At 39.2% G+C, this 14,592-nt stretch overlaps 1 protein-coding gene across 2 annotated transcripts in view; it reads right to left on the reverse strand.

Moving 5' to 3' along the window:
- The window catches only part of anp32b (acidic (leucine-rich) nuclear phosphoprotein 32 family, member B), a 55,944-nt gene that overhangs the window by 40,313 nt on the left and 1,039 nt on the right, over positions 1 to 14,592 (reverse strand). Inside the window, exon 1 of one of the 2 annotated variants that reach the window (XM_072588720.1) lies at positions 10,852 to 11,072. The exons of the other annotated variant lie outside the window; for it this stretch is intronic. Coding sequence (XP_072444821.1) covers positions 10,852 to 10,905 — 54 coding nt within the window. The 5' untranslated portion in view covers positions 10,906 to 11,072. Of the gene's footprint in view, positions 1 to 10,851; positions 11,073 to 14,592 lie in introns of those variants that run through there. 2 annotated transcript variants of the gene reach the window in all.

The raw sequence follows: 14,592 nt of genomic DNA on the forward strand, positions 1-14,592 counted from the left end.
ATTGAATAACACTCAGGCACCTGAGGCAGAAAGTTATGGGTTCACATTCCACTTAAGAAATTTGATCAAAACACCTAAGTTAACACTTCAGTGCTCAGGTTACACCATGGCTTTGGCTGGTTGGTACCACAAGAGCACCATACTATTGGAGGAGGACCCATGCTGAAGGAGTGCCACACATATTGGGGGCTCAGTACCAAGGACATGACATACTGTTGAAAGGTCAACACTGAGGGAGTTGTTGTTGCATGAGATCTTTAGCTCTAAAATACTCCCATGACATTATTTTGAAGAAAACATTGTCAATTGTTCAGGCACCCTCGGATAGTTGTCCTGCAATCCACATCAGTAAAAAAAAAACAAAACAAACCATCTGCTCTTTATCTCAAATGTTATTTGTGGCAGTTTGATATGTATATCTTGGCTCCATATTACTTATAACCACGACCAGTAGAAATTTTTCATTGACTAACAAGTGCTTTGAGATATCTTGGGATTGTGAAAGATGCTACATGCCCTTATAAAATAAATTGAAGTATAAATAAAGGAAAGTAAAACACTAGGCACATTCTACACCATCTAGTGGTGAAGCTTGTTTAAGGGAACAGGCCATTTCCTGGCCTCTTAATTAGGCAATGAAGAAGAAAAAAAACAGGAAAGAAACTTATATCATACGAATACAAATGTGAAAAAATATAGCTACGTAGGAAATACAAATTGTAAAGAATTAATCTAATTATCACTATTTATAAAATACAATGGGGTTACAACTTGGCAAGAAATCCATCAGATTTCACACCTTTGTTGTTTCAAGATCATTTACTAATTAGAATCACAACATGGCATTATAAATAGATGAACAAAATATAAATGCAGTGGAGTAATGCTAAAATTGTTTATAAATCAATGATTCTACGAGACCAGTGTCCAATTCTGGAATATATTCCTTTGAGACAAAGACTCTGAGAAGGATGCATCACCTTTGGCTCAGAAAAGTAAGGATGGCATAACATTTGAAAGAAATGGAGTGCAGTACTATGAAGATTATCCGTATTGGAATATTGGAAAAAGTTCAGAAACCAGCTGCTACCTTCAATAATAAAAAGGGAAGAAATTAAAGTATGAGAGAAAATGAACAAAAAAAAATCAGTAAAAGCCTCCAGAAATATATAAAAAAGGACAGAGTAGCTGAAGTGAGTTTTGATCCCATAGAATGATACTGGAGAATTGCATCCATCTTCATAGTAGAAAGCACAAAACCACGCCAAGAACATTAGAACATCTTTGATCAAATAATAGAAGGAGGAACTTAATACAATCATGATTGTGATAAAGTAAAATTGGTAAAAGTAATGGGATTAAACATTGCCATTGCCCTGGATCATATGACATTGGAGCAAAAGTAGCCCATTCAGCCCATTTTCATCTGTGCTGCAGCTTTCTCTATTTAATTAATAATCAGCTTCTCTACTCTTCCTGCCAAAATGCATAACCTCATATTTTCTCACATCATATCTCATCTGCTGAATTTTTGCCTACTCATTCATTCCTCTATATTCCTATATATGTCTATATTTCTCTGCAGACTATGCCATCCTCACTATTTGCCTTCACAACTACTTTTTGTGTCATCAGACTTGGAAATCATACGTTCTCTCCTCCCATAGCCCAAAGACTGATCCCCGTGGCACTCCAGTAACTGTAAGCTGCCATCCTTAAAATTTTTTCTTAGTCCAACTTTGTCTATTAGTTAGCCAATCCTCTAACCATACTACCCCAACACCACGGGCTCTTATTAAATCACCTTTTATGCAGTATGTTATCAACTGCCTTTTGGAAACCTAAATATATTTCATCTATTGGTTCCCTTTTATTTACCACACTTGTTATATCCTCAAAAGAATTTGAACAAATTTATCAGGCATGATTTCCTGACATGGCCTTATCACTTGCATCCCAAAGTCTTAAGATATATAGCTGCAGAGATAATAAATGCATTGATTGTATGCTTCCAAAATTCTCTAGATTCCAGAAAGGCTCCAGTGAATTGAACAACCACAAACATAACACCATTGTAAAAAAAAAAGGAGAGAAAGAAAGCAGAAAACTGCAGACCCAAAATTAGCCTAACATCTGTCATTGGAAAATGCTAATAAACATTTAAGGAGCTAGAAGTAGATCACTTAGAAAATCATACTATAATCAGGTGGATGTTTTGTCAAACAGAAAGGAAAAGTGTGTTTGATACATTTGAGTTATTTAAGTATGTTACAAGCAGGTTAGAGAAAAAAAATCGATGAGGTGCCACAAAAAAAATTACAGAAGATGCCATGGTGTTGTGGGTTATAAGTTAGGATGATTTAACTGAAAACACAGAATTGTGATAAATGGGGCATTTTCAGGTTGGTAAATCGTAACTAGCAGACGTCTACAGGGATTAGTACTGGTGCTAAACTACTTAAAATCTATTGGGTATGTTAATAACTTAGATGAAGGGACTGACTGTACTGGAGCCAAATTTACTGAGAATGCAAAGTTAGGTAGAAAGGCAAGATACAAAGTGGATAAAGTCTGCAAAGAGATTTGGACAGGTTGATTAAGTGGGCAAAAAAAAATGGCTGATATGCTTGTTCACATTGGCAGGAACACACAAGTTCAATAGTAGGTTAAGGGACAAAAACTGCAAAATGTTGCAGTACAGAGAGATCCCAGTAGTTTTTGCACGTGTTACAATAAGTTTAACATGCAGGCACAACAACCTTTTTTAAAACCATTCTCGGAAAGTCATTGGATAGGCCAGCATTTATTGCTCATACAGAATTGCCCTAGAGGTGGTAGTGGTGAGCTGCCTTCTTGAGCCTTCTGTCATGACCCATGACAGGGAAAGAACAGTAATATATTTCCACATCAGGACAGCTTGTGACTTGGAAGGGAAATTGCAGGTGGCAGTATTCTGATGAACTTGCTGCCCTTGTCCCTCTATTGATAGAGGTTGTATGTTTCGAAGGTGCAGACTGTGGAGCCTTGGGGAGTTAAATTACGATGGCTAAAGAACTGGAAGGGTGAGAAGATTGTTTTTGAAAACTGATCTGGAATGCACTGTTAGAAAAGGCAGTGGAAGCTGATTCAATACCAAACTTCAAAAAGAAATTTGATAAATATCTGAAGGGGAAGAGTTGCAGAGCTACGAGGAAAGGGTGGGGGAATGGGACTGGCTGAACAGGCTCTTTCAAAAGGTAGCAAAGACCTGGCTGAATGGCCTTTTTTCCCCACAAAAGATCCCATGGCAGAGAGTGTCACTGTTGTAATATGGGAAGCATGGCAGTTATTTATGCACAGCAAGATCCTATGCAAAATAATGTGGTAATTACCAGATAAACTAGCATTGATGATGTTTGCTAACAACGACAAATATTCATATAGAGCCTTTTACATAATGAAGCATCCAAGGTACTTCCCAGGCCCATTACAAGTCAAAGCATGATAATAAGCCAAAGTAGTACAAAAACTAGTTCACATGACTAAATATTAAGCTTTACAGAGCATCATGAATGTGGAAGGAGAGGTAGACAGTTAGTCAGGAGATAGAGAATTCCAGTTCATCGAGCCCAGGCATTGGAAGGCATGGCCACCAATTAATCAACTAAAATCCTGGATGCTCAACAGCAAAACTTCACTGAGCGCAGAGATCCCAGAGGTTCAGGGCACAGAAGGTCTCAAACATAGGGAAAGGGGAGGCACTTAAGGGGTTTTTAAAAAGAGGGCAAGAGTTTTAAAATCAAAATGTTACTTCTTCAGGTGCCAATGTGAGCACAGTGCTGAATGGGAGACAAGACCGTTGCTGATTCAGACCAGAGCAGTATTGAAATTACCTCAAATTTATGGAGCGTAGAATATGAGAGATCAACGAGCATGGCAATCTGACTAACTAGCAATCCAGAACCCCAGGCTAACTTTCTGAGGATGTAGACTCTAATTCCACTATGACAGATGGTGAAATTTCCCCCATGGATTCAATTTTTAAAATTAGAGAATAAAAAGCTAGTCTTATCTACTGTTGATTGTTGTTAAAAACTTTAATGCCCTTTCAGGGAAGTAAGTCTTCCAATCTTACATGGTCTGGCCTAGATGCAAGACCAGACCCACAGCAATGTATGGTTTATTGTTAACTGCCTTTTGGGCAATTAAGGATGGGTTTTAAACGCTGGCCTAGTTAACAATGCCACAACACAAATGAACAAATAAACATGTGCATGGTGGAAGAGTGAATTTTGGAAGCAAATACAGGTAATCTGGGTTTTAGTAGCAAATGTGTTGTACAGGGCGAATCAAGCAACGTTACAGAGGTGGAAATAGGCAGTATTAATGTATATATTGCCGCCAGGGCACTAGGTTGAATTCAAGGGGCTGAACAGTCCAATGCCAATCTTAAAAAGGAATTAATTGCACATGAAGTACTTTTGGATGTCCTAAGGATATTATGAAGGTATGGTGTAAATGCAGGTTCTTTCTAAACTTAATATTATAGAAACCAATTTGCTGGAATATTTTCCTGTTGTTACCGGTTATACTGTGAGCTATAAAATCTATACTCAGCTTGGGGAATGTACAAGGGAGATTCATGGCAACAATCCAGTTATGCAGGATGCTATGCAACGCCAAAAATAGAGTGAACTGCAGCAGCACCACACCTAATGATGAAAAGAGTGAAAAAAGATGCTGCACAAACAACTGGAATTGACAGGTCTCAGAATGATTTGGTTCCAGTAGCATCACCAAGTGACGTGACTGCATTAGGACTGTGATGATAGCAAATCTAGCGGTGATACAAAGACATGCATTTCTATAGCACCTTTCACAACCTCAGCACGTTGAAAAACACTTGATTGACTGGAAAATGTTTTGGAAGTATTATATTGTTACAATGCAGAAATGGGGTGCCCAAACATGCACAGCAAAATCCAACAAACCAAAAATATGATGATGCCTAGATAATCTGTCACAGTGATGTTGTATGAGGATAAACATTGGCATGCTGTTCTCTGTATAGCGCTATGAAATAGTTTACATCCAAATGAGAGGTAAGACAGTGCCTCAGATTAAAATGTTATTTAAAAGAAAGGCAGCTCTGACAGTGCAGCCCCCCCCCCCCCCCGCCGCCGCCACCTCCCTCCTCAAGGAGTGCACCAAAAGTGTCAATCAGGGTTTTGTACTCAAAGCTCTGGAATGGGAATTCAATCACAATCTGAAGATTCAGAAATGAGGGTGCATTCCACTGAACCTCAGCTGACACCTGCTAGACTAACAAGGAGTGCCTGGTCCAAGCCATTGAGAAGATTTTTACACTGTATTGTCCATAAGCTTCATTTCCTAATCACTGACTCCATCCTTCACTCTAGCAAGTGTCTGACATTGCCCTAGACTATTTGCAACTGCAGTGTCATATTTGACTCTGTTAAGCTTCTAATCAAATATCTGGGCCGACACTACTGATTCAACACCTGCCTCAGCTTACTTGCTGCTGTGACCATCTTCCATGTCCTTGTTACCTCTGGATTCAATTATTAAAACACACGCGACTAGTCTTCTACATCCTTTCCTTTAAAGTTGAGATTATCGAAAAATCTGCTCTAATTCAAATTCAGTCTCATTCGTTCTTTGGGTGCTATGCAATCTGTCCTGGTTCCCATTTGCACAATGTCATAATTATAAAAAATGTCATTCTTGTTTTGTTATACCTCCATGACCCAATACCTTCTGTAAACTTCTCTAATCTACAACTGAGATCTCTACATTCCTCCAATCTGACTTGAACAGCCTGATTTTAGTTGCTCCACCATTGATGGCAATGCTTCAAATTCTTTCCAGCTGTCATCTTCCGAAACAGAAACACACCACTTTGAACAAGTTACCAGTGATATGGGCCCCAGGTTGAATTTTGTTTGATAATCTGTGAAGCTCCTTGAAAATTACACTAAAGGCACTATATAAATGTAACTTGTTGTCGAGACGCTAGAAGATCTCTGCAGATATTACAACTTTGCTTCGCATAAACTTTGCTTGAATGGAAGAAAGGCGAGCATGTCTGCAGCACCTTTCATGACCACCAAATGTCTCAAAGTGATTAATTTTTGATGTACTTTCAACACAAAAGTCACTCTTGAAATGTAACAGCTAACGTGTGCACAAAGCGTTCCCACAAATACCAGTGTGATTGTGACCGGATTTCAGCCCGAAACATTGACTTTCCTGCTCCTCGGATGCGGTCTGACCTGCTGTGCTTTTCCACCTTCTCATTTACTGACTCTGGCTTCCAGCATCTGCAGTCCTCACAGTCTCCCTGTCTTTTGTGATGTCGATTGAGGGATGAATATTGGCCACGAACCCAGAAGAACCTGGGAGAACACACTTGCTTTTCTTTAAAGTGCTGCCATGAGATTTTTTACATCAGGTTAGGCTCTTTGGCCCAACAAGTTCACACCACATCTCCGAAGAGTAACTCACCCAGACCTATTTCTTCCCCCCCCGCCCCTGACTAATGCACTTAACACAATGGGCAATTTAGCATGGCCAATTCACCTGACCTACACATCTTTGGATTGTGGGAGGAAACCGGGGCACCCAGAGGAAACCCATACAGACACGGGGAGAATGTGCTAACTCTACACAGACAGTTGCCGGAGGCTGGAATCAAACCTGGGTCCCTGGTGATGTGAGACAACAGTGCTAACCACTGAACCACTTGCCACTCCAAACACCTCATCCCAAAAGATGACACCTATGACAGTACTGCACTGGTAGCAGCAACAACCTGGACTTTGGACATCTAAACTGAAACTGGCTCTAAAAAGGGGCAATGATTTGTACTATGCAATATGTTATTTTCACAAGAGCTTTGGCTGGATGCAGATTGCATGTGTCTGCAAATTAACATTCTAATTTAAACACAAGAAATTTAAATTAATAGTGTCCACTTTATAAAGTGGCTTGCAACAGTTTTTACTTAACCATAGCAATTTTAGTTTACACATCTCAAATCCCTTCACAATGACTCGGTCACATTTTGTTTCATAATGCTAAACTGTAGGACATACTAGGTTGGACAAAAACCCTAAAAGGTTTGACAATAAAGATGGATTTGTTTGGCCCCATAAAGAGAAGGAAATCGATGATGAACAAGTGGCCAGAATTGCCAAGATCTGAGCATCATAAAGAAAACACAGAGTTTCCTGCAGGACCTGTCCTGACATCAGAATGTGCCAGGTCTTCTAAAGAGAAAAGGAAACGCTCATCTTTGAAGGAAATATTTATTAGTACACATTTTCATGAATAATGAACAGGTAAATGTATAACTCTTGTTAGACAAGTGACCCAACCACTACTGTCCGCATCTATGGTAGAATCCACTCTTGGGGCTTGCTGTGCATCAGGATTCAGCTGAAAATCTCATGTGTGTAAAAAGACAACAATTTCTGTTGAAAAATTATACCATTTCAAGAAAATGCAATATGTCATGGGCTAAGTAATCATTGGCGGGTTTACTCCCAATTATTCCTGTTCTGATAAGCCTCTACATGAACTGCTAGAGGAAGTGGGAAATCGTGTATCACTAATTTGACTGAGTTCTTTTAAGAAGTGACAAAGAAGACTGATGAAGACAGAGCAGTCGATTTTGTCTATATAGACTTTAGGAAAGTGTTCAGCAAGGTTCCACATGGTTAGCAAGGTTAGATCACACTGAATCAAGGGAGAGTTAGCTATTTGAATACAAAGTTGGCTGAAGGTCGGAGATAAAGAGGGTTTCTTTTCAGGCCGGTAACCAGCAGTTTGCCACAAGGATCAGTACTGGGTCACTGCTTTTTGTCACTTATATGAATGATGTGGATGTGCAAATAGGAGAAATGGTTAATAAGCTTGTAGATGACACCAAGATTGGTGGTAAGGTGGACAGTGAAGAAATTCATCTCAGAATACAATGGGATCTTGAGCAGATGGGCTGATGAGTGGCAGATGGAATTTAGTTTAGATAAATGTGAAGTGTTGCATTTTGGTGAGGCAAATCAGGGCAGAACTTATGCACAATGATAGGGTCCTGGGGAGGGTTGCTGAACAAAGAGACATTGGGGTGCAGGTTCAAAGTTCCTTAAAGGTGGAGTTGTGGGTTGGTGGGGTAATAAAGAAGGCGTACAGTACATTTGCCTTTATTGGTCAGGGCATTGAGTATAGGAGTTTGGAGGTCATGTTGCAACCGTACAAGACATCAGTTAGGCCACTTTTGGAATACTGTGTTCAATTCTGCTCTCCCTCCCAAAGAAGTTGTTAAACTTGAAAAGGTGCAGAAAAGATTCACAAGGATATTGCCAGGGTTGGAAGGTGTTTGCTATAGGGAGAGGCTGAATAAATTGGGGCTATGTTCCCTGGAGCATCGGAGCCTGAGGGAGACCTTGTAGAGGTTTATAAAATCACACAGGGAATGAATAGGGTGAATAGCCAAGGATTCCCCCCTACCCCCAAAGAGTCCAAAACTAGAGTTTTAAGGTGAGAAGGGGAAGATATAAAAGGGACTTAAGGGGCAACTTTTTCATGCAGAGGGTGGTATGCATATGCAATGAGCTGCCAGAGGAAGTGGAGGAGACTGGTATAATTACAATATTTAAAAAGCATCTGATGGGTACATGAATGAGGAAGGTTTAGAGGAATATGAGGTAAATGCTGGCAAATGGGACTATATTTATCTGGTTGGATATCTGGTTGGCAGGGACAAATTGGACTAGATTAAATTAGGATATATGGTCAGCATGGTTGAGTTCCACCAAAAGGTCTGTTTCTATGCTGTACAACTCTCTAACTCTATGGTTGGTATAGGTACAGTTACAATGTTTAAAAAATATTTGGATAAGTACATGAATAGAATAGGAAAGGTTTGGAGGGATATGTGCCAAACGCAGGCAGGCGGAACTAATTTAGTTTGGGAACATGATCAGCATGGACTGGTTGGATCGAAGGGTCTGTTTCCATGCTAGATAATTCCTTTAAAGATGTTAACTAGCCCCGCTATATATTCCCATATCACCTTGAACTACTGCATTTTGTGTTTTTGTAGACGGTCTTTGAGAGGCAAACTTTAAACGTGTTTTTTATTTCAATGGAAATAAAAGATCTAAACTTGTACGGCAAAAACAAAAAGGACCAACTTTATAAAACGTCAATTTTATTTTTCTCTCGAGTGACGTCAGTCTTTTTCTCACCCACCTTCGCCACCGCCAAATTCACTCATTCACTTCCCCTTTAAAAGTAGCGAGTGGAAAGCGACGACATTTGCAGAATGGATACATTCCGCTGAGGATACTTCAGCGGCGCCTCCGAAGGTTCCATTTCGGAACGTAATGTAGCAAAAGAGCGAGCTGCGTGTTCCGTCAACAATGGGGAAACTGATCAGCCCTCCCTCGGGGAACAATGTAAATCGCTCGCTCGCCTCTTTGGCGACGTTTGTTCTGGCCTCCGGGCTGCCACACCACCGCAAGGCGAGTCAGCCCTTCGCATCGCCTGGACACAGCGAAGGAGAAACGCTGCTTCGCCACAACAGCGAGCATCGTATATAAACTGAATGTGTATGTATATTTAAAAATACGAACAATCCCCTTCCCTTCCTTTAATTCCGGAAAACTTTTTAATTATTTTGCGTTGCGTTTTACACCACTTAAGAATTGGGTGGAAAAACGTGCCACCAACATGGCGAACTCAGTACAGACCTGGAAATTTACCCCCACCCCCACCAATCAACCAACCACCTACCCACCGCCACTAGCTCCCCTCTTTTTTTAAAAAAAAGAAATCTCAATCGAAAGAAAACAAAATAACTTGGCGGTATCTCATTATATTCGGCTTTGGTTACTGATTATAACCAAAACACGGCGAGAAACCGAACGCCGCGTGTGTGACGGGAAGCATCCCTTCCGCCGTTTCTTACGCCATAGAAAACGGTACAGAAATTCTCCCCTTCCCAAAAAAAGTTTACTGAACAAACTCTTTATCGAATGATTAGACCCAAACTGAGTGTACTAAATTATAATCATTTTCCCTTGCCGCAATCGGAAGCAATTGGACATTTAAAACATTATCCTTTATATTTAATATTTGGCTCTTACAAAATATTCGTGGAACAGTAGAAACAGACTGCGTGGTGATTTCAGATAGTAGAAAACAGATTACAATCATACTGCGCCGGAAAAATTCATGTAAGAGAGCTTTGTCAACAAAAAAGCAATAACTTTTTTTTCTAAAATTTAACTCTCCGTGGAGATTAAATATCCCCTCCACTGCCACCCCCTCCCCTCCCGTGCTCTCTTTAAAAGGGCGCCTTGGCTGTATGTTACAAATATGGCTTCCAAAGCAGTGCACAAATTTCCAGAGAGAGAGAGACCATCTCTTCAACATCCCTACACGTCCTGAGGTGAGATACGCCTCCCACTACAGTAGAAAGTTCTCATTTATTCAGCTCCTCCAGAGTAGGGAAGAAAAAAAAATCCAGCTTTCAAAGAGTTAAATTGCAACATAACAGCAACTCGGGCTTCGCTTAAACGGCTCTTTCCTTGCACTTAAAACATATTTTACGTTTATATATACATAATATATATACACACACACACACATTTATTCCCTTTCCTTCAAGAATTCGCGTTTCACAAATAACCTGACCGCGGTCTCGCTACAAAATAAACAAAATGCAAACTGGTCACCAAAGGGTCACGGCTACCTTAATTTTTTTAAAAGAAAGTAACGCCAACAAAACTAACACCAAAAATAATCTTAGTTACAAAATTTCAGAGAGGAAAGGAGTGGGCAGCTTACATCAGACGGCGTTCTGTTCCGAAGTTCCAGATGGATTCTCCTCTTCATATCCATTTTTAAAATCAATTTCAATAGTTTAAAATGACGAATTTATACTCCAAGGAAGGAGTTAGTTTGACGGTCTACTCTCAGTGTGTCGGTAATGTGACCAAACGCCAAGTTCTCTCCCCGGCGCCAAACAGCAGCAGAAGCTGAGAACGAGCGAGCGAACCATGGGTGGGAATAAAGACTCACTACTGCCTCCGATTGACTTCGAGCAGAACAAACACCCACCCACATTACAGAATGTTAAAGGAGCATTCCCTTCCCAAACCCAGCCATCATTTCTACAATATATATATATATAATTTTTGCAATTTGCCTTCGCTCCATAATGCCGCCAAAGTTGAATTAAAAATCAGGGCTTCATTCAAAAAAAGGTTAATGTTCAGGTTTATCCTACAAGGGAAATGAGGCGTGCTTCCATGGACCAAAATGCTTTTTGTTTTAATTTGGTCTGCATCTCTTCAGAAAACTCTGTCCAAATTATACAACTGGCTCTTTGCACCACTAGATTGTAATATCATTCTGTATCTACATTTCCAGCAAGCAACCTCTATTGATGTTCACATTAAAACGCCTACTTCTCAAAACCAAGGAATTCATAACCCACCAAATCACAGTTTATCCTCAGAGACGGTCAGTTAATCCTTCACGAAATCTATACCAGCAGTCTATTCTAAGGAATAGATATAAGTTGTCAATGACCCCAGCTCAGATCCAGAGAGCTATGGATCTCGTTCAGGAAATGTCAACAGAGATTTTTCAACGGCTGTTGGAGGCATCTTTGTTCAGTTAAAGTAAATTAAGGCCACTGTCTCGATTGCCCGAGTGGATCATAACGATCCCTTGGTGCGTACTATACAGAGTAAATGTGGAATATATTGTTTCAGAATAAACCTACCAAATACCTTGGTCTCCCAATTCACATCGGTCCGTTTTGGTTACCACTTCAAACATAAATAAATGCCGCTTCCCAACCCACGTGCCAATGTATTAAGAGTTGAAATTACTTCATTTTTGTTACACAGGTAACAATTACTACAGCAAAAACACAACTGGGTATGTTACATGCGAAAATTACTTATAATGTAAGTGTAAAGGTGTGGTCAATTAAAATTATTGATTTCAGAGAGAACCTTAGTGCTGGTAATTCCAATGGTCCTTCCCATTGATTTGTGCAAAATAATATTCCAACTTCCTTCACCCTTGACCTGAAGCATTCTTTGGAGGGTGCATTTCCAACAAGACAATTTCCAAACTTTCATATTATTTCACCATTATCTGCACCTTTTAAGATAATCTTCAATCCTATTTCCTCTCAACTAGATTTTAGTTGAGATTTTGATCAATGCGACTGAAATTAATTTATTTGGCAGTCCTTACTCCTATTTACAAAGCTTAACTTTATTCCAAGTTCTCGTCAGACTTTGTTTGCTAATTTAACATTTCTTTGAATGATCTTTATAATTGTAATTCTTACCACAACAGAATTGAAAGGATTTAGATACATGCAATCTGTTGAAATGTTACATTGTTGTATTTTCTGTACTTACCAAGTAAGTTTGCATAGCATCAGCATGAAATCTACATTTTTGATTTTTATTTTTCCAAACGATTCTTGATTCAGTGTTGCCATTACATCCACATTTATGCTCTTGGTGGAAATGTTCATATACATATAAGCAATATTGCTCCCTGATATGGTCACAGGGTACATGGTTATGAAAGGTAAGTTAGCTCCATTACTTGCCCACTCAATAATCCAACTCAAGAACTAGCAACAATTCCCCAATAACAGCAAGTTGGATTCCTGATTTCAATCCTGTTTTCAGTTGACTTTTTAAATTGAAATGTGTCCACTGCTCTATTAATAAAGCTATGGTGCTATTTAGCAATAGACAATTATCTTACATGCAGAATTGTTTTATTTTAAATAAAACATTCACTACAATTCAAGCAACAACTTTATTTCCATATCTGTAATAATTAGCAGTTTTTCTGGTAGTTGGATAATTTATTTTTATTGAAATTGTAACCCAGCTCAATCCTGGTTCTAAACAAAACTGGTTCAGTACATTTTATTAAATTTGATGGTATAGTGTATTCAGCTTGGATTTTTAACTTAAATAGATTAACAAATTATTATGATCAGAAAGTAAATATATGTAAAACGGCTTTTAAGATGAAAGTAGCTGACTTTTTAAAAAACTTTTCAAATCTGGTTTTGATGAATATATCTACTCAGTTACACCTCAAAGTCCATATTTTTCTGGTGTCATTGAATCTTAGAGGAATTTTCTAGTGGATATAGAGTGGTCGTTCATTTCAAAGCTGAAAAGAGCTCATTCAAAGGTCCTGACGCTCATTTAGGAGTATTTAGGAATTACTTCTTCAATTTCAAAAAAAATGCCAATTATTCTTTCACTTCAGCCCACTCACCATCTGCTCCACCTACCAACTGAGAAGGGAGACTCTGGGCCATCTACAGTATTCACTTACACAATTCCAGTTAGGAGGACGAATGGAAGAGCTCCTATGAGTACTGCTACTGAGCCAATAAGCAATAAAGAGGGGTACTGGATGACAGGGAAAACCAAATTTCTACACGTGGGTCACCATATAACACCTTCACTCATTGTAACGTCTTAAGGTGGGTAAAATTCAGCTGATTATCGTGAACTATTTCTCCCAAGCTCTCAGAACCACAATACAGGATACAGTTTCAAAACCAAGCAAATCATTTTTTGATTGTGGGTATAAAGTAGTTGCACTCTCAACTGACTTTGGGCGTCATTTTGTTCAAAGAGATGATTTGTAAGATTTTACACCCCCTACCCAATTAAGATGCACTTTTTTTATCATAAATTTCTCCCTAAGTGTTCTTGAGTTAGGAGATATCAACATAACCCCATATTTCACAAAGAAACATTAACTGGGTTAAGACAATGTCATTGAGAGTAGTCTTGATGAGCAGGACTGCATATTTCGGGGGAATCTGATGATACTCGATACTGTTGCCATAAAATCTGCAAGTTGAATTATGCTTTAAGGCTGTTTATGAGGTGAACTTTCTATCCGCACTGGGTTTAGGACGAAAATTAGCTACACAGAACTAAAATGACCTACTTTCAGAAAACCTTCAGCAATCGCCACCTCCTGGTATTTCCACAGAAGTGCAAGATTTGCTAGCGCCGACCCAGCAACCTTGACTTTCTTGTGACCAATGCGAGCTCAAAAGTATAATTTGAGCGAAAACGTAAAGGACGATTTTGTGTTCATCCACAGAACAGTGCAAGTTAATTAACATTCAACACTTTAAAAAATAAGCAAAAAAATTCCTCCACACACAAAAAACAGCGCTTCTCCGAACAATGGGATCTTTCTAGCTTGTTTGTTACTGACCAGTGACCAATATTGTAGACAGATAATCAACATTACAGGCAGTGAATGAATTGTTGAGACGGTTATTGGTAATGTTGGATTGGGTGAATATATCTACTCAATGTAATATAATCCAGGGCAAAGTCCTTGGATAAAAAAGGCTGGCACCTTTAGATGATCAGTTTTGTCACTTGGTTTTTTTCCAAACCATACGTTATCTTAAAGAGAAAAAAAGTTTCACTGCAAGAAATACAATACAACAATGCCCCGTGGACAGGAAATAAAGGCTGTTAAAACTATGGGCGGGAGATTCCCTTT

Source organism: Chiloscyllium punctatum, chromosome 2, assembly GCF_047496795.1.
Source record: "Chiloscyllium punctatum isolate Juve2018m chromosome 2, sChiPun1.3, whole genome shotgun sequence".
Taxonomy (NCBI): domain Eukaryota; kingdom Metazoa; phylum Chordata; class Chondrichthyes; order Orectolobiformes; family Hemiscylliidae; genus Chiloscyllium; species Chiloscyllium punctatum.